General features: G+C 37.5%; 1 protein-coding gene across 1 annotated transcript in view; it reads right to left on the bottom strand.

Moving 5' to 3' along the window:
- Positions 1-20,276, bottom strand: part of LOC119539482 (phospholipid scramblase 2-like) — a 35,022-nt gene extending 14,746 nt beyond the window's left edge. The window contains exons 1-7 of the mRNA XM_037843107.1: positions 19,557-20,276; positions 18,250-18,324; positions 12,487-12,528; positions 6,629-6,852; positions 5,260-5,302; positions 2,330-2,550; positions 630-791 (exon numbers count right to left, since the gene is read on the bottom strand). Of these exons, the coding sequence (XP_037699035.1) occupies positions 630-791; positions 2,330-2,550; positions 5,260-5,302; positions 6,629-6,852; positions 12,487-12,520 (684 nt within the window). The 5' untranslated portion in view covers positions 12,521-12,528; positions 18,250-18,324; positions 19,557-20,276. The remainder of the gene's footprint in view (positions 1-629; positions 792-2,329; positions 2,551-5,259; positions 5,303-6,628; positions 6,853-12,486; positions 12,529-18,249; positions 18,325-19,556) is intronic.
- Positions 20,277-21,061: the final 785 nt, after the last annotated feature.

Here is a 21,061-nt window from a genome sequence, read left to right as displayed (position 1 = left end):
GGGTTCCTCTGTCACTTGGGAAGGCACCCGGCTTACATCTGTTGATCCTCCTTTCCTGGGTCTCGTTGCCTTCATGTTCTGCTTCCAGTGACTTTGTCCCTGAGCATCTGTGGGTCCTCTCTTGGCATACCTGGGGCATTTCTCTCTCTAAAAGCTCTCTCCAAATGTCTCTGTTTATTATCCTCTCATAAAGGACTCCAGTAAAGGATAAGAACCACTTTAAATGGGACAGGTCACATCTCAGTTGAAATAACTTAATCAAAAGATCCCACACAGAGTAGGCCTGCCCCGACAGGGATGGATTAAAAGTGCATGGCATTTTCTGGGGTAACAGTTTTAAACCAGCACAATCACCATAAATGAATCACCATATTTAAATGTTATTTGGTTTAGTTTTCTTTAGCTACATGGCTCTACTTCTCTTTTTTTTTTTTTTTCAGTTAGTGTAATCACGACTGATGTTTAATAAGAGTAATAACTCTCTTTCTGACCAAATTTAATATATGAGTGCATTATTTCCCTCAAGATATGAATACACATATATCTATTTAACATTTCTACTAAAGCCTGAAAAATTAGATTCTTCTTATATTAGGAAAGCAAAGCCTATAAACATGATCACGTCTTACCTCAAAATCAGTATCTGCAAAACAACTGTTCCCACAACATGAACCAGTTATTTTTAGTACATCCTCTCTCTTCTCGTTTTGAACTGTAAATTTTGGCAGACATGGATGCCAGGTCTGAATAATATAACCTATTGGTACATCAGGAGGAGCATATATTTCTAACTAAAAAGGAAAAAAATATATAATGATACTAATTAGTAGTAGTTGAATAATAGCTCATTTACTGAGCACTTTCTGTCAAGCACTGTTCTAAGAACTACATATACATTAATGTATTGAATTTACAACATAACCTTGTTAAGTTGGTACTATTATTATCCCTATTTTATAGAGGTAGAACCTGGAGAACAGAGAGGTCAGATCCCTTAGCTACAAAGCAGAAGAGAGAAATACAAACTCTGGTAGGCTGGATGCGTAGACTCTGCTTTTAGCCACTGCTCTCTGGCTTCACGTACATTTTTTAATTGTCATACATATGAAAAATGTCTAATCTATTAAGAAATGATTTTTTAACTCCTGTAAAAACAGTGATTTATATGTTTGAATCAGAGCTCTGATTGTTGGTGTTGTTCTCAAATAGTAGTGGCAATGGTGCTATAATGAAAGAATAAGGGGCCTGGAATCTTGGCTGTCGTTTATTAGCTGTGTGACCTTGAGAGTGCCTCAGTTTCCCCTTCTGTAAATGAAGACTTCATAGGACCTTTTCAAAGATCAAATAGTATAATGTATGCTAATGTGCTCTTTAAATTGCAGCGCTCTATACAAATGGAAACCATTTCCCCATCAAACTGTTTTTCCTCAGATATTCATATGGATATATTATTGCAGCTAACCTAAGAGAACTGGAAAACAAAGTCATTAAGAATAACTACAGTTACCTTCTCAAACTAAGCGCGGTATCAGAGTTCAAATAATCCATGTGCTTGTATCACTTTCTATTTTATGATCTCACAGCAAACTGTATAGGACGACTAAAGTGACCCTGGCAGGGTTGGTCTCAGGCCAACACAAGCAAAAGCCCAACTTTCCTGTAAACTCATGTGCCTTGCTGTCTCCTCTAATCCATTTTCTTTGAGTAAGCTGTCAGGTAATATATGCCAAAGAGATAGCTGATCTCTAAAGAAAGAGCTGAAGGTTCTCCTGCCTAGAGGTACCTGTATTACAAATGGGGACTCATCTATATAAACTGCAAAAAATGCAGAAATGAAAAATACAGGAGCTGAGATTTTTCAGAGGGGGCCTCTCCTAGGTTCATTCTTTAGTCAGTTGGCCAGGGAAACAATTGTGGGATGAACACATCTGTTCTTTCCTCCATTCTTCTGTTCACTTGTTCTGGAAATATTTTAGGATGTTCTCAACGGTGTTCCCTCCCTGGCCCTGATCAGGCCTCTCATAGTCATTTTCAGTGAGAGCCTCAAACAGTGTCCTCTGCCTCCTCAGTTTTCCCTGGAGATCATGAAGTCTGGTTTCTGCATGGACTCTCAATTCCATGATGCACACTGCTCGATTATATGGGGATAGCTCACTGTTTTTCAACTGCCTTCCTTCCTCTAAAATTTATCTGAAGGAATAAAACAACAGCTCAGGGGTTAATTTTCCTTTGATTTGATTTCCTTTTCATTTGATTATGTCGGTTCAATGAAAGAGTGCAAATTCATACTGAACAACTTTATAAACTGCTATGGTAATTGCTCACTGACCTCCTGAAGGCAGCAGGGGAAACAGCAGGATTTGCATCTTAGCTGTCTCTTCAAATTTATGACCTCTAGGCCTTTATTATCAAGAATCATAATGTTAAAAGGCCTGAAAGACCTAAGGATATTTCGGATACGGCAATCAGTTTTCTCTGCTGCAAAGTAAATCCTCTGTCCAAGGATGTCCTTAATTTCATATTTGTTATTGGCTTCAAATACTGTTACAACTAAAAACATAAAACAAAAAATATGATCAGCATTATTTTTTAAAATATTGAATTTATTCTAATATATTATAATATCTAACTGAACCATTTTAAATAGCAGAATAAGCACAGGGAAAAGGAAAAGGAAAGGTATTTAGAGATCGCACAGACAGAAGAGGAGCAAAAGGAAGGAGGAGTATTAAGCTCTAGAGAAATTAGGAAGCTCTGTGTGTGACAAGGGAAAGAAAACAACTCATATCTTCCTAATTCCATAAATTTGTTTCGGAAAGGGAGACTTAGCTGCTCAAGATTGGCGCAGTGCTGCAGTTGGGCTCAGTGATGCTGAGTGAATGGATAAAACATCCACCTGCTGGAATATTTTATTAAGGGTTGGGATTGCTATATTCAGTTACAGAGATGGATACAGAATAATTGCTACATTTATGTTCTACAAAATATTATATCAATTAAACTGGTTTGAGAAGAGTTTGTTTTATAAACCAAATTCATGGCATACTTTTTTGCACTGTGCTTGAGGGAAGGTAATGAGGGGACTTACTCTAATGCCTATGTGAAAAAGGAAGAGAGTGAAAAAGGGAGATGAACTAGAACACCACATTGGGCCCAGAGGACCCTTTTCTAGCTCAGCAGTAGATGTTCAGAAGTGGAAGACGGCTATTGGAGAAGAGGGTAAGATGCTCGGGAGCCAGGACCAAGTGCGAGTCACAGAATATTTAGACCACCGACATTCACAGTGAGTGTTCCACTTTAATGGGTTAATCTCGTGGGGGGACACAAGCAGATTCTAAAGGCTGACAGGTACATGGTATCTTAGTGAAGAGCTTCCCATTCTGAACTACACGTTTAAAACCTCTGCTTGTTTAAAGCCAGGAAGGAGCAATTAATGATCCCCTCTGTCCCTAGCCCTCAGTAACTTGGGTCATAGGACAACAGAAGCCTAACTAAAATAACGAACAATTTAAAAAAATATATGGAAACAAAAATCTCTCTACGATGTCTATGTGGAAGGATCTTTAGCCAGAGTGATACCCTACATAAGTCCTACCACTATTCTCTCTTAAGTTTCTCTCTCAGACCCAGGCAGGCCCTGGGCTCTGCCTTTATAAGAAACATCCTTGACCTCTGCTCTGTTGCAGGCAAATGCTTGGGGAGTCATGAAAAGGCATCTACTATCCAACTGATTGTTTCATTAAGTAGCTTAATCTCAAAACTCTTCAGTTTGCATATCTTCAAAATGAGATCACTGGGTTAACACAATCTCTAAGTTTTTTTCTATTGACTTAAAAAAACGAAAACAAAACAAAGGGGGAAGAAACAATTCTATGGTTGTCGCTTTACTGTCTAGGGAAGTTTTAAATTGGGGCAAAGTATAAATGCCTGCCATAGTGTCAAATGCTTCAAGAAAAATGAGTAATCTTCATCTTCTCTACACTACTAACATTGTTAAAAAAACAAAAAAACGAAACAAAAAATAGACATTCAATTTCAGACGAAGAAAACCAAATTAAAGACATTCCTTTTGAGAAACAGCAGAATTAAAAACTAATACATTTGGCACTTACTTTACATCTCATGGTTCAGACATACATATGGAATATATATTTCAAAAAGTACATAAAGCTTATAAAACTAAATAAATACACATAGATGGAATGTGTATAATGTATAGTATCTGGCCATTTGGGTTGTATAATATCAATAGCATATACCATAGAATAAAAAATTTAAAAATTCAGAATACAAATCATCAAAACTTAGTTTAGAGAAACTACACAAAACCAAGGGCTTTATAAATATCTAAAATGTCCATTGTAAGTAATTCAAATGTATAAAGTGATGAGTGTATATTTTAACTGAATCATTACTCTGCTAGTACAATTCATGTTCCAATCAAATGAGTGGAAAAGAACTTTACTTTTTATTCCTTCCAGAAGAAAGGCTGTGGTTCGTGAAAATACACAGGTTCTCTTTGCCTTGGCAGTGGTCCTGGAGTAGCTAGTGGTTTCCTAAGTTTATTCCTGCACCTGGGGTGTAGTGGGCCCATGGAAGCACCTGGTGGTGTCAAAGAACCCACTTGGATGAGCAGAAAAGCTCTTCCAGGAAAGCAGAACTCTAGGCCTGCTGATCAGCATCCTCCAACACTGTAGTGGCTCTGAAAACCAAGCTAGTCAATCTACAGTCCATGGAGCAAATGTATTAGAGGGTACATCTGAACTAGAGAAAATGTTAGGAAGAATGAGAATTTCCCAAAACATTCCTATCCAAATTTTAAAAAGTTCACTCACTTTGAAAATGCACTAAGGTAACTGATATATTGCATCTGGCTCTGTGCCAATCAGGCAGCGATCACAAACTGGGGAGAAGATCGCAGAAGTGACAGAAGTCAGGTGAAGTGATAAAATCACTTAGAGTTATTTGTAGAGAGACATGGGCGCAAAAGTAAGTTTTTATTGTTTTCCCCTCCTACTTAGGAGCTACATCATAAGACCAGATGCCCAGCAATAATGGTATTTTACTACTCAGTTCCTAATCTTCTGAAATGAACAGCTGCTAATTTTCTGTTTTCATTGTTTTAAAGAGAGGCACTTGTAAATAACCAGGTTTAACCTTCCCGTATTAATAAGAGGGTTATATTTGTGGAGGTTGATATGCCTTCATCTGCATAAAACTCTTCTCTTTCTAGAAATAATCAGTAAAATGAATACATACCTTCTAGAATTTCAAGTTGCTGTTCAATCACTATCTGATCTATCTAATATAGTAGAAAGAAAATTGAGCAGTAAGAATATGTCAAATGAAGGTTTTTTCAAGCCAACCAAATTTTTATTCATGCTTTTATCAGTATTTATTGATACTATCAATATTTAATAATTTTAATTACTTTTAAATTTAAAACTAAAGTTAACATTCTAATTGAAAAAATATCTACTGAATGTGTTCAAAATTTTTACACTTTTACTCACTATTAATGTTGGCAAATTTAGGTCAAGTAAAAGTGACTTATACTGGAATTCCTATAAAATTAGAAATTAGGAACTTTGTATCAATTTAAAAGAGAATTTTTCTATAAATTTCAAAATTGTTCTTTTTAAGTCCTCTTGAGATTATCATTTGTGGTAGGTGATAAATTCCCCTACATATTTTATGAGACCCTGATTTTAAAAAATCTACTTCAGAGTGTTTCTTAAAGAACATAGAAACTACTAAAAGTTCTTATAATATACGCTGCCCAAGTGCATAGTGGGAAATAAAATTAGTATAGGATGTGCAAAAGAGACAGTTTATTTATGGAACACTGGTTTGATATCATAAGAATATTTATTTGTTTATAGACTGGATATGCAGAACTTCACATTCTAGTATTACCTACCAGATTTCTAAAACCAAACAGATCTTAAACTTCCCATTGCTGAGACAAAGATCATGCAGTACATCAAAATTCAGGACTTTTTCTCTTAATGGTGGCATTTATAAAATGCCAGAGAACAAAGGCAAGATCATAACAATGTAGTTTTACTAAAAACAATTAAAATGTGCATAAACACAAAACATTAACTGATTTTTGGCACCATATATTGAAGCTCAAACATAAACTATAAGAAAAGTCTCTTTCAAATTCCCAGTGAATAATTCAGTGTTTGGATTAAAGAGATCATGATACAGAACCAAGATCTTAGGTTTAAAAAACGTGTTCCAGATGCTCCTTAGATTTTGACACTGAGAAAATTGTTTAACATCTTTGGACCTTAGTTACCTCTTTTATGCCATTCAGTTTGTATAAGAATTAAATGAGAATACATGCATTATGCTTAGAAAATGCATGGAAAACAGTGCTAAATAAATGTTAGCTATTGGCTGTTATTACAGATTACATTCGAAAGCACAGAAACACAATTTCCTGAGATATTTGTATTTTGTTTTAAAAGTGGAGCTGACTGAGAAGAATTAGAGTGATCCATTAACAGAAATTGTGGTTTTTCCATTTCAGACTTTGGTGAATTAGTCATTTGTTAATCTGCCTAAGTAAAATGGAAGCACAGTTTTATTTTTTATGAGGATTTTGTGTACTTCAAATTACCTGAATTAAATATTCCAATCCAGGTGGGCAGATTGATGGAGATGGTTTTGTTGGTATCCATTGTACCCCTTCAGGTTCATCTGTATGATTATATACTGGCTGTTGATGGACAGGAAAGTCAGCTGGACAAACGTCTAAATGGCTGTCTAGTGGGACTGGGTGGTCAGTCTTGCAGTCCGGGTGGACAGCCTGGGCGTCAGGGTGGCCATTATGTCCTAGAGGTTCTGAAATATGAACAAGTGAAAAAATTTTGTAACTACACTGAAAATGGAAGCATCAAACCTTTTAGGATTATGCCAGCTATATACAAGCTGAACTTTCAGTCCAGAAATACTGTTTCTATGAAGCTTACAATTTGATTTCTTTATATCCAGAGAAAGGATCTATTCAATAAGAAAACAGCATGGCCCCTTCCTTCATGAAAGCTGAAACATAATCAACCTGCCACCAGGAAGCTAGCTGACGACCTCAGAGAATGATGCCAAATCAGGGGCTCAGGTGGGTCTCTGCTGCTAGCAGAACTGGCAATCAACAGTAGCTATAGCCAGGTTGGCATTGGGAGTAAAAGTGCATGTTGCTGAACCCATGTGTAACCTACATCCCTGCCACCATGGCTACTTTGTTCCTGAGCCCATTGGGCAATGACTGACAAGCGTGCCTGGGATCCACAGAACAGGTCACTCTATCAATTTGATTATTGAAATTTTCCTCTACTGAGGTCACCCTTTGGTGAACATTCTCATGGACACAAATATCTTCATGGTTTTTGTCCAATCAGAAAGGTCTGTCCATATACTTCTCCCCAGACCTCCTCATCACCAATTTCCTGATCATGTTTCTTCCAAATCCCTAACCATACAACCAAACCATTGGGCACAATTCAATCAGTATATAAATGCATCTCTGGCCATTTCCCCTTCCAAGCAAAATGAATAATTAGGTGCACTGCTTGAAGGCCTGCCCTTTGGGAGGACTTCCTTTCAACATTGCCCTTCATAAATGTCCCAGAAAGGGACTATAGTGCTGAAGGTGTCCACTCCCTGGTGGTGCCTACGTATCACACAGAACCATATGTAAACCAGGCTTGAGTTTTTCTTGCTCAGTCAACTGACCATAGGGAATTCCCCAGGAGGCCATAGCTGCAGACTGGGAGAAAAGTTAATGCAGCAGGAGCAGGGACCAGGAGCATTTAGGCTGCTACCTCATGTAACATACTTGTGTCTTCAGGTCTGCTCAATCCCGATCTCTTGATCTCTTACATATCACATCCATTTGATGAAAGAGTGATGTTATACATGCTGAACATACTGCTTGGTGAGTCAGACAACATCCAATTCATGATGGACAACTCAGATTGCACAGTAAATTGATGGCCCAGGTTAAGCATTCAGATTCTGCTAAGACAGAGTAGGAAGCCAAAAGCTGTTTCTCAAAGAAGAGTTATTTGCAGAAGATGGCCTGGTTTTGTACCAAAATCCTAAAAGTCTGTGCTGTGATTCACCTATAGAGGCTGGCTAAAACTATAAGCATAATTTGTATCTGCCACTGACACTTTAAGCACCAATGAATTGGTTGGATCATACAGCCCAAGTGGCAGAGCAGCTTACACTGCAGCTTGGACCTGTTGCAGAGTGTTCTCTTGTTCTGGGCCCCACTAAAAATCAGTAGTTTTTCAGGTCACTCAGTAAATAGATCAGAGTATCATATCTATATGAGGAATATGTTGTCTCCAAAATCTAATGAGGACCACCATTTAGAAGGAATATCTTAGCATGCCCCACACCACTAGACTCAGGAATTTCACTGAGATGGAAGGCTACTGAATTTTTGAGGGATTTATTACCCAAATTCTGACATCAAATATCTCACCAATATATCTGTAGTAATTGCTGCAGCATAATGTCATTAATGTAATGGGCCATTGTGATGTATTGTGGAAGAGAAAGGCAATTGACACCCTTATAAACTAAATTATGACATAAAGTGGGAGAGTTGCTATACCCCTGAGGTGGAGAGTAAAGGGGTATTGCTTGCCTTACCAGTTAAAATGCTTATGGTAGTCTTTACTAAAACTTATCAAGTAAACAAATTGCCAGATCAATAGCTGTAAACCATATATTATGGTATGTGTTAATTTGTTCAAGCAATGATTCAACATCTGGAAAAGCAGTTGCAATTGGAGTCACCATCTGGTTAAGTTTACAATAATCCACTGCCATCCCTCAAGTTCCATCTGTTTTCTGTACAGGCTGAATAGGGTTGTTGAATGGATATGTCATGGGAATCACCACCCCTGCATCATTCAAGTCCTTGAGTTGGCACTAATCACTGCCCTTCCTCCGGAAATGTGGTATTATTTTTGGTTTACTATTTTGCTGCAAAGACGTAGATCTAGTGGCTTTCACTTGATCTTTCTGACCATAATAGCTATCATGCCACATGTCAGGGAACCAATGTGAGGATTCTTCCAGTTGCTGAGTATGCCTATTCCAATTAGGCATTCCAGAACTGAGGAAATAACCACAGGATGCATTTGGGGACCTACTGAAAAACAGAACTAAGCTAAAACTCCATGGGTCATTTGACCTCTAAAAGCTCCTGTTTGAACTGACCACAGTGACATTTTGGACTACTGGAATTAGTGTCAGTTCAAAGCCAGTATAAAGTGGTCTCCAAATTGTCTGTTTTATTTTATGCAATGCAGTCACTATGATAAAAGGCTGAAAATCTCTTTGGGGAAAGCTAGTAGAAAGATTAGTAACATAAAGTTTGGCAGTGTAACGGGTTCCTTCCCTTCCTGGGACTTGAGTCTAGTTATATGTGTAGAAGCAGAAGGAGTGGTAGGGCTGGGTTCCAAGGAGAATCAGTTTCATGCAAGACAACTACCTCAGAGTAGGCCATTAAAGGTTCATCACACAAGAAAGGGTTAATCTTCTCAGAGAAGGAAGGGGGTACTCCTACTGGCAAAGAAGACTCAGCAGTATTTAGGGGCTCAATGTCCTCATGATCTGCCTATGTGTCCCTATTCCACATTTCAGACCCGATTTCTTCCCAGTCAATGCCCTTGCTTTAACAACAGACAGTCTGTTAGGTTGGGAATTAAATTTGCATTATAACTGAACTACTCTGGGTTTGATTTTCAGAAATATCAGATCTTTGGCTATGGAAGATAAAACTGTGATTCAGGGCAGACATAGTAAATTTCAAGTCATTTATGCGGCATTTGAGCTGAGAATTTGAAGCTCTGAACTTACATATATTTGCTTATGTGATGATGGTGGCTGGCAAGTCCAAAATTTATAAGGTAGGCTGGAAATCCAGGCAGGATTTCTATGCTGCAGTCTTGAGGCAGAATTTCTTCTTTTCCAGGAAACCTCAGTTTTTGTTATTAAGGCCTTCAACTGATTGGATGAGGCCTACCCATATTTTCAAAAGTAATATCCTTTACTTAAAGTCAGCTACTACAGATATTAACTGCATCTACAAAATACTTCAGAGCAGCACCTAGGTTAATGTTTGATTAAATATAATAGGTATTATAGCCTAGCCACATTGACACATACGACTAACTATTCAAAAGAGGGGAGAGAAAGGAAGGAGATGGGACAGCTGTCCTGAGGGACCACCTTTTTGCTAAGATATAGGAGATGAGAGGACAGGAGCATAGAAAGAATATTCCAGAGAGAAGTTCTGGCATATAAATAAACATTGGAGCTTTAAAAATCTGGAAAAAAGGGCTCTCTAGTTGCACAGGGGAGAGCCATTCTTAAGATGCAGTGAAAGAGAGGTCAGGAGAAAGGCTCCCTGGGATGCAGAGGACCAAATTAAGTATTTTGGCTTTTATCCTAAAAGCAATGAGAAATTGAATACTGTGTAACACGACCTGATTTGCATTTTAACCTCACCGCTACATTGCAGAAACCAGATGACAGGCAAGCCAGTAGGAATGTGGGGATGGGAGTTAATTGGCTATATTATTAATATTATCTTAATCTTCCTGAGACAATCAGAGAAAGAAGGTGGCTGATTATTCCCCAATGATTCAGTATATAGAAGTACCTGAATTTGGAGAAATACTTTAATGAATTTTATATAAAGCCCAATTGATTTAACATATTATTAATATGTTAGCAAATATTTTTCATTTATTATTTATAAATCACTGTGCTAAGTGTTTTACATATATTCTCATTTAATTGCCAAACAAACCTGATTGGAAAATAGTATCCCCATTTCATAGATAAGAAAACTGAGGCTTAAAGGTACAGCAACATGTTCAAAACCACCATACAGCTCTCAAGTACAGAAGCCAAACCTTGAAGCCAGATCTAACTTCAGTTTTCTCACTTGCATAATGAGTTAATAGCACTTACATATTAAGTGTGTTCTTAGGATTAAATGAGTTAAATCACATTAAGCACTTAGAAAAATACCTAAAATACAATAAACTCTCCATTTTAAGCTCTTATTATTGTCAGCATCATTGTCAGCTTAAGACCTGTGCTATTTGTGACCTTGTTCTTGACAAAAACAATCTATTTTTCCACAAATTATTAAGTACAGCTACAATTGAATTTTATTATGTATTGCTTTCTTTTAATTTGCTATAGGGTGGATTAAGTCATTCTCCAAGTGCTTTGGATAAGTTTTATAGACTTGCTAATAATTCTTCAAACATTACCCCATAAGAATTTAGAACATTGATTCTTGATTCTGGTGGCATATTAGAATCACCTGGCGAATTTAGAAAATTACCAATCCTTGGGTCCCAACACCCAAGATTCTGATTTAATTTTTCTGGGTTGGTGCTGTTTTATTTTTAACTGCTCTCCAAGCTATACTTAAGTGCAGCTGACACTGAGAACCACTGCCTTAGAGACCTGGAAGTTGTCTAGCTCATATTCTTTTAACTGCAAACATCTGGATAGAAGAGCCAAGACCCATGGTAGTTTTCTGGTTTTAGATGTTTACATGGGTCATTGAGCAAACAAGCATATTTGTTTGTTCAGAGAAGAAAATAAAATGGATAAACCCTTCTGATTCCAAGTCCTCAGGATGGTCTCTTAAGAGGTGAGTAAACTGTCTCCTTGCAAATCTGGGTGGACAATGCACTTTGTAATTTGGAAAAGTTCAAATAACTTTGATAACCACATTCTTCTAAATGGAATTTCCTGAATTCTTTTATGGATTTGGTTCAAAAGAAAAAATGTACTTCTTACTATGTAGTGATAACACTCAATTTCTTCTCTTTGAAATGCAAGGCATGATTCAGCATGTATACAGAAGTGAAACTTTCATATATTTCATGTGACACATTGAAAAAAGAATTATCCCCAGGTAGTTATGAGTCTATTGTTTAAAGTTTCCCAGTGTAAGCCACATTTTCTTTTTTCTGTGATTCTCAGTGCTCTCCCAGAATATAATTAGCTCTAGATACTATATGACTCAAAAATACTCAAGGATATATCCCTTAAATGTGATTTTATGACTACAATTTTCAGAACGATGGAGTATCAATAAAACCTTTTATTTTGTATCTGTTTTTTGAGGTTTAGTTTATGCATGACCTTATATTTCATTTGCTTGACATGAACTCACTACTGTTATTAGCTCTCCTTTACAACTTTACTGCCCTCCATATATAAAAATAAATTCTATGATAATAGGTGCTCAAATAAAAAATTAAGAACAAGGCTGCCAAAGTTTCATTAATGTAATTTTAAATGAAAGCACTACTAAAACCACATTACACACATAACCCTTTGGAGAATAGCAACAATTGATTAATTTTGGTTTTCTTCTCTGAAGAAATATTTTATCTTGAAATGCTGTCAATGGATACTGAGGGAGATACCCACCTGGAAAAGTTGTTTCTGAATGAGGCACATTCATTTGCACATCTGCAATATAAGAAAGGGTAAATACATGTCTGCTTTAATAAAATATATATTAGAAAGTAAAATGCATTGTCCTTAACTAATTTCCATTTGTATGGTCTTGTGCTACATTGAAATAGGTGAAGTGAATTTTTTACTTAATGTAAGATGTGCCTGTTACCAGGGCTTATTTCAGTAAAATCCTATTTCAAACAAATTCTCTTTAAGATAAAATGAGACACCTGAGGTACCAGCACTGAATTTCCAGTTTTTTCAAACATGCCTGATGAGTATTCAGTTTGACACTTTGATTTTTCTGGTATTAGAATAAAAGATTGTTTTAAGACTACATATAGACTATGAAGAAAGAGATAAATGAAAAAAGTTTGATATGGGGATGGTAGTGGTAGGATTATGGATGATTTTAAAGATATCTATAATCATTGCTATAATTATTATTTCTTTAGATATTTTAAATAATGTATGTACTTCATATTTAAATATCCTTATGTTTACGCTAGAATGATATCAATAAGATGGAACAATATGAAATTACCAATATGTAACTGTGAACTACAAATACCATTACTGACTTAATTACAATAAACTAACATGTTAAACTTTGTTATCCTATCATTATCGCAAATAATCTTTATATATGCACAAATGATTCAACCTACCAGTTCTTCAAATTCAAGTCACTCCAATCCTTTATTAAGCTAGACCACCGGCCAATAAATATTTATTGAGCATTTACTGTGTCACCGGTGAGTTAGGCTCTGGAGCTACAGTGGCTCTGCATTCATGGAACTTATGGTCTAGCAGACATGACATTAACATCATCTTTTCTGTTTCCTTCATGGTTTACTAGCTGTAAATTTAAAATGCTTCATTTTTAAAATACGGTGACATGGCATCAATGTAGAAGAATAAGTTGGTCAAACTTTCAAACTTAAACATTTTCTCTATATGTTCTATTATGAACCTTCAAAAACCATTCAACTCTTTCATTTATGCAGTTTTAGCAGGAAGGCTGGGTTGTAGACTCCCTTCCTCCGTTCAAATATTGGCTTCATAATAACTTCAGCAGAATGGAGTCCACGGAAACTGCAAAGTCAGGCAACAAAGAATCCTCTACTCTAATCGGGGCTTGACAAATACTGCAACACTTCCTGAATGAGCACCACAGCTCATTCTACCCCAAACCATTCTCTCCTATTTCTCAGCCTCAGGCAAGTGGCCTCGCTCCTTGCTCCTTAGTTCTCTAGCTAAAGGCTGCCTGCAATCCTTAACCCCAGTGCAAGTTGGAAACAACAGGATCAGACTCTGAACAGATAGCAAGAAAACACATCACAAGTCTGAGTTAATGATCTATCCTTAACTATGTTACATTTTTGGCACTCCTTAACAGATAGCATTTAATAATATTAAATACACGTATATCCAGGAACAGAAAGATTCGAGAAATCAAGAGTTCATAATTTCTGAGGTTTGGGTACAAGAGCAATGACCCTGATTTCAGGATTTCTGGAGGGAATTTAATAAGAGACACATAAAAAGAACATAAGTAAATGGACAAGTAGCCAGGTAAACCAAAGTGCAAATGAATTACAGATGGCAAGTCAGAATAGCATATAAAACCATTGGGCCATCACACTGTCTTGAAGACATTTCATTTTTACTTGTATCGATATGTACATATACATGTTTATATTATATAATACATTTATATACACATTTTATTTCTATTCAAGTACACATTTACATACAAACACATACAATTTTACATATATGAAATGGAAGAGTTAAAAAAATGACTATGACCATGGCAAAATGAATCTTAATTATGCTGAAGAATCCTAGATTGTAGAAAATGAAACAGCTTAACTCTATAAAAAATTGACAATTAAAAAGCTTTAATTCAGTTTTATAATAAAATTAAATAAATATAGCAGTAAGTAAAAGATCAGGAAACTTCATGAAGGAAAAATGAGGTTGCTAGTCCTGCAAGGTATCTGATATATCTAGCAGGGCTGACATTGTAGTGAGAGATAGGCATCTTTTCGGCTATCACAAAACAGATAAAATAGAGATTAAAAATCATTTGAGAAAAAAGATTTTTGTTCCAATAATTTCTTCCAAATACAGTGTGTTCTTCTTCAGAATCTTAAATTATTAAATAGAAAAGACTCTCTTATTACACACTTGATAGATACCCTTCTTATTTATAATTTTCTTGGGAAAAAAATCAGAACATGATTGGTTCTTATTTAAACCTATACATGTGTGTATGTTAACAAATGTATATACAGGGAATGTATTGGAGGATTTAATTGCAATGGACTGACATTAAATTTTATTTTCTGTTAATTACTATGATTTGAATAATATTTATGTATATAAGATGCACACAGGTAAAACTGATCTTGATGCAATACAGTATAAATTACACAATATTTTTTCCAAAGAGGTACTTCTCAGGGTTTCTCTAGGCTTTTTTTTTTAAAGGAAAATTTAGCAGTAATAGTTATTTGTGTACATCTTTTCAATAGCTGAAAAACTGAACTAGACATTGAATTCTGGAGCATGAACTACACAAAGCAAATTACATCTTTTCAGAAACTGAATAAAACATGACAAGTAACGATTTAACAATAGACCTAGAATTATTGGGGGGGGGCGGTACACTTACAAGAAATTACCTACCTTGTTCATAGTTTAAATAGTTCTGAATGAAGAATACCTAATAGTAATACATTGTCTACAGATTTGTAGCTCTAGTCTGACTGTTGAACAGGATTCTCAAATTAAAAACTGTACAGTCACACACATGGGATATTGCTCTTTTATTCATTTAGTCTAATGGTATCTGGTCATTAAACCCTTCGGCCTGACCCTACTCCCCATGCTAAGTTTTTGAGTGGGACATTAGAGACTGCCTGTCAGCCTAGGATGGTGAAGACTGTCTGAGAGCCTTGGAGAGAGAAGGTCCAATGAGGCAGACAACAATAGAGGAGCACAATGAGCCCAAGACCCCAGATGGTAACCAAGTTACCATTGGAGCCTTTGCAACCCAAGGGGGATATGGGGTCCAACATCCAGCCTCTGGGCCGGGCTCCAGGCAGGACCCAGCAGGAGAGAGAGAGACAGGTTATCTATCAGGGCACACTATTGCAATCATCTCTGGAGATCCCAAGTCCTGTGGGCATGCTCTGCCCAACTGGAAAGCAAATTTGTGAAGGCTTTAGCCTCTGTTCTTTGCATCAAGAGATGCTTTTAGCCAGAGAACCTATTCTTAAGGGTTGTCATAGCTGTACTTTGTACTTGGTTATTTCTACAGAAACATAACAACAAAAAGCATTCTACTCAGCAGTCCTTCCTTCCAGTGCCTTGATCCCATCCTAGTCTTTCCTACTACTATTCAGAAACTATTTTCCCTGTCTCTTCAGAGTAAATCCCAACCTTCTTCACACCTCTTAATTACAATTATCATACAAGGCAAAAACTCTGTTTCTTGGTTATATAATCTTGGACCCACAGACTAATATGAATCAGCCCTGCCCCTTTCCTGGCCCACTCCAAGCCCTAGATGCCTCTATACTGACTCTTTCTATTGTGCTATCCTAAATGGTAAATGAAAGTCATCCTGATTCCTCAATATCCTTAACTGAAATCTGGTGTTCCCATGAAGAAATCATGTCCTTCCTCTCCATTTCAAAACTGTTTCTTCATCATTGCCTACTTTAATCATAAAATTTCATAATCTAGTAAAACTCTTAAGAAAATTCAAACTATAGTTATCTCTTAATTATACATATTCAAGAAGTTCATCAATGGTTGAATATTTCAAAATTGATTTGGAATAAATGCAAAAATTTGTTTGAGTTACTGATTTGACTTGAATTTTCTTAAAACAGTAGTAATCCTGGTTTGCATTAACTGGTTGGAAACCAACTGCTGTGGAGCTTGTCAGGCCAGAGAGAAAAAAAGATTAAAATTTATATTTTTCTGCAATTAATCAATAAGGTGAAAAATAAGCCAATAAACATATGTAACCAAAGAAGAATAAAGCATTCATAAGACACATTAATGTCCGAGGTTCCATCATATGAGGAACTATAAAAGGAGGCAAAATTCATACACATAAAAGGCCACCATTACTTTTGACAACCTCACATCTTCTTCATCAAAGGTTAATACTTAAAATTAATACCCAGTACCTTAAAATATTCTGAGTACTTTAACAGATATATACAATTAAAGACTGACAATTCTAGAATAGAAATAAGTAATATCCCTTAACAAACAGAACTAAACATCTCTAAAATTTCTGTCTATCCCCCTGTTTCTCTCCCACCACTCTTTAATATGCTTGGTTTAAAAAAATTCAGTGGCCATTAACCAATTTTAACAGCAATTTTAAAAGACTATTGTTTCAGTTATTTTCCCCTTGCCTACAATGTCGTAAAGATGAGGGCAAGTCCTGTATAGTTGTCAAGAGAAGGAGCACAGGCACAAATTTTTTATAAACAAAAAACTCCACAATATACCAATTCACAACATTTATGTTCTGAATTATGTCAGTATAACTATGCTGCTTTGAAAAAATGTTACAAGAATTCTAGGTATCTTGTAATGAGAAAGTAGGTAGGACAGGGGAAGGTTTGGAGGTAAGCTGGGGGGAGAACCAATACTTGCTGAGGTAAGTCGCAAAGAAAATAATTTCCATGTTGTTTAGTTCATGTTAGCAGGTAAATCTCATGCATTTTTAACAATATGCATTTAGTTAACATCTAAGGAGAAAAACATTTCATTTGTTCAACTGTAGTTCAGTTAAATTCATCAAGACAAAATGTATTACAAAAAAGGTGGGGCAAAGGGGTGGAAAGCACACCACACACAAGCACACCACATCTGTGAGGTACTCCATATCTGTGGATGGACATGGGTGTGACTGAGGCCAAATCCAAATGCAAACTACGTTGTAACAGAGAGTCTTCCTATAGAAATGTGGTCCTATATTTTAGGTTCAAGAAGATGAAACAAAAATGCTCACAGCTGATTTAGAAGGACATTTTACAGTAAACCTTTGAATGACAACGTAGATAATAACATCTGCTGGGACTAAGTGAGTTATCGGCAGTCAAGTGTTTTATAAAACAAGTAAACCAAAAAGATAAAGAAACAAAACCAAAACAAAATAGTCCTTAAGGCCACCACGTTTGCTTTGTTACTACTGAAAAGCCTTCCCTGACAACTCAGACTTCCCTTTCAAATTTGAGTTGTTTCCTTTTCTCCTTATGAGGAAACTAGGCCAAGAGATATGAAATGGTTACTTAATGCCATGTAGCTCACTACCTAGCTGAATTAAACTGAACCTTGAGAATCTGTCCTTTGTACTCAAGTTTTCTGTTTCATTTTTTTGAGGGGGAGAACATTCTCCCAAGTTGCCAACTTTCAGTGTATTTGTTAAAAGAATATCATTAAGGTATTTATCTTGTGTAAGGCAGAAAAAGCTAGAAATTTAATTTACTCTTGTGGACACGTAGTTTTCACTAGGCCAGGCAAGAGATTTTTTTCAAGCACTTATTGAAAACAAAATTTGGAAAACAAAAAGCACAATTTGGTAGTACTGATTAACTAAAGTGCTTTGGCTTTTAAATTTAGCACTAGTCAAGTTAGAGTTTATGTGTTCATATATATATATATTCACATGCATATGTACATATATAGACAGATACTTACATAAACGTTCACTTAGCTGGTAGTTTTTTCAAGGAATATTGACTGAAGGCATACATCTACAGCATGGCACTAGAACTACAAAGATGAGCAAAGTGGGGAAACAGACAACACAATTAAATATATTATTACAAATCTCTAAGTGCTATTAAAAAAAGTACATTGAGCTATAAGAAAAGGTTATTGGGGCACTAATTTAAATGGTGGTGGTGGTGGGTTGTCAGGAAAGTCAGGTCTGAGAGTTGAGGAAGGACATCTAGAACCAACCAGACCAAGTGACTGGGGAGGTGGCTGGGAATTACAAAGAGAGCCACACAGATGAAAGTATTGAGGCTAGAGGGACCTTGGCACACTCAAGGAAATGAAAGGTCGGTAAGGTTACAGAGCACAAAAGAGGGAGAGATCATTGGAGAAAAGGAAAGGTGTATAGGGGCCGGTTCACGAGCCTTCAAAAATATCTCCCCTCCTGCCCTCTAGATTCTTAAAAGGCCAAAGGTTGGTCTGCAACAATGCACTAAATTAATAAGCATCAACATGCTGACTGATTAAATCAAAATATGTAGTGTTATTTCCTTCCTTCCAGTTAGTAAGAATAGCTCTCTACCAGATCTGAAGGTTGCTTAATCTAACCAAGCTATTTTTCATTTTAATTTTCCTATCCACTGCAGAAAACTACTCATCTCACTTTTCATTTATTTTTCACTTCCTCTTGTTGGTTATGATGTTTGTTGCTCACAGCCCCACAACTGTGTTAAATTCCAGGATGGCTTCAAGAAAAAGTTCTGCTGATAGGAAAGTTAAGGCAAGATAAAGAAGGCCCCAAATCACCTAACACTTAGCACTAAACAAGCGTCCCCTGTACTACGTGTCTTAAATTGCTAATGGGGGGGGGGGGAGGTGGAGAATGCCTGTTCAGGGAACTAGGAAGTGACCATGTCAAGACTTCCAGGAATAACTGTATATAAATAAAACCACATTGAAAACCAGGTGAGCTAGAAAGCAGGGGCTTTGTCAAACTTTTTATTTTTTTTTTAATAAAAGGTAATTTTTATTGAGTACTTCCTTCATTGCCGGCACTGTTATAATCACATTACATAGAGGAGGCAAGAAAGGCACATGTATAAAGTAACCGTCTCAAAGTCAACAGATATTAAGTAGTAGAGACAGGATTCAAACTTAGGCAGCCTCACTCCTGCCTTAATGGTCTTAGTCACTAAGCTATATATGGCCTCTACATTCCGCATTCCTTTTGGAGTCTAGAGTGCCTAGCATAATTTTGGGCTCCAGCTATACTTCCAATTAATACTTACTGGTAAAGGACAGCTAGATGACTTCATTAACCGTCCTTTCTTAGACTCCCAGCACGGTGGCAAATTTCCTAAGCCCAGCTTCTTGTCATAATGCAGTATTGCGCTCTGTGATGTAAAGCGGTGTAGCTAAACGCAAGCAAGTGTCCTGCAAGACAGATTTAGGCAAGACACACTTTGCTGTTTCATTGGCTCAGAGGCCTGTCCGGGGCCCTGCTGGGCTAGCTGGATCCTGCCGGAGAAATGCTGCACTTCTGGGGTTGCTTCCCAAAGCCTCTCCGAACCCCACCCCTGGAGCACAAAGAACCTGCGGGCGCTCTTGCCCCTGTAACACAAGCCGCCCGTGCCCCACGCATCCACCTGGACCGGTGCAAGTTTCGCGCTTCGCGCCTGCCCGGCGCCTGTGGGAAGAGGAGAAGCCGCCCAGATGTGACTGCCCTGGGCGGGCGCAGCCGGAGAGCAAGCAAGGACTGGGAGCCTCGGACCCGCGACATCCATGCGTCAGGGGGAGGCTCTCCTCCCCTTGGCTGCTTGCGCGGCTCCATACACAACTTCTCAAGTGTCGCAGAAAAGGTGTCTCGGAGCGACCTCGGAGCCGAAACCTGCGGCTCCTGATTTCGTGTCCTGGTAGCCAAGATCCCCAAAGGGCTTCTTTCAGCTGGTCCCCGCGCTGGCCCTGGAGTTCCCGCAACGCTCCTGGGGGACTTGACAGTTGGAGGCGAACTCCCGCGTGGCGCTGAGATGCAGGCGCCCCCACCCCTTTCTTGCTATTTGGAAGGGTTCCGAAGAGTTTGTTCGGTGGTTGCGGGCAGAAACTGGTGAAGTGGGGACGCTGACACCCGCTGGAACTTGGAAAGTCATTGACAGGATGTGACCGTTTACAGGATGGGGTTGTTGGCTTGACGCTCCAGGGAACTTTACTCTCCCCTTGGCCTCCTTCCCTCAGATTCCTGGTTGCTTTTTCAAAGCCGGGGCGCCGAGGTGAGAGTGTTGGTGGACCGGGTAGGAGGGCTATACTCTTAGAGAATCACTATATGGGTTTGGGGACATTCTATTGAGAAAAAACTTCAGAGAGGAAATACTGAACAAGATGCCGCGATAGAAACAATTATTTTCAAAGGGCGAGTGTCCACACACAAAGGAAACGGTGCATCACTTAAATGGGGAGGGGGAGATGGATTTGAAGTACCAATGAGGGGTCAAGATTGTTTTTTCTTAATGGATGAATCTTCTCTTTCGTTCTTGCTTTTTTGTTCTCCCTTTCCTTTAAACGATGATTTTAACTTGTTTTAACTCGGACCGACCAGATGCGTTTAGAATCTCTATTAGTTTTCCACCGGCACTACTGGCACACAGGCATGGAATAAATGCTTGTTGAACAGAGCTGAAGGGTCTTTGATTTTTTTTTCTTTTAAAATTTTTATTTACAAAAGTATTAATCTTTCAGACAATAAAACAAGAGGGAGCAAGCTAGAGAGAAACATTTCCCTTCCCCCACCCCAATTTCT

This window comes from Choloepus didactylus, chromosome 1 (assembly GCF_015220235.1).
Source record: "Choloepus didactylus isolate mChoDid1 chromosome 1, mChoDid1.pri, whole genome shotgun sequence".
Taxonomy (NCBI): Eukaryota; Metazoa; Chordata; class Mammalia; order Pilosa; family Megalonychidae; genus Choloepus; species Choloepus didactylus.
Note: the sequence above shows the minus strand (reverse complement) of the source record. Positions and strands in the feature narration are given on the sequence as shown.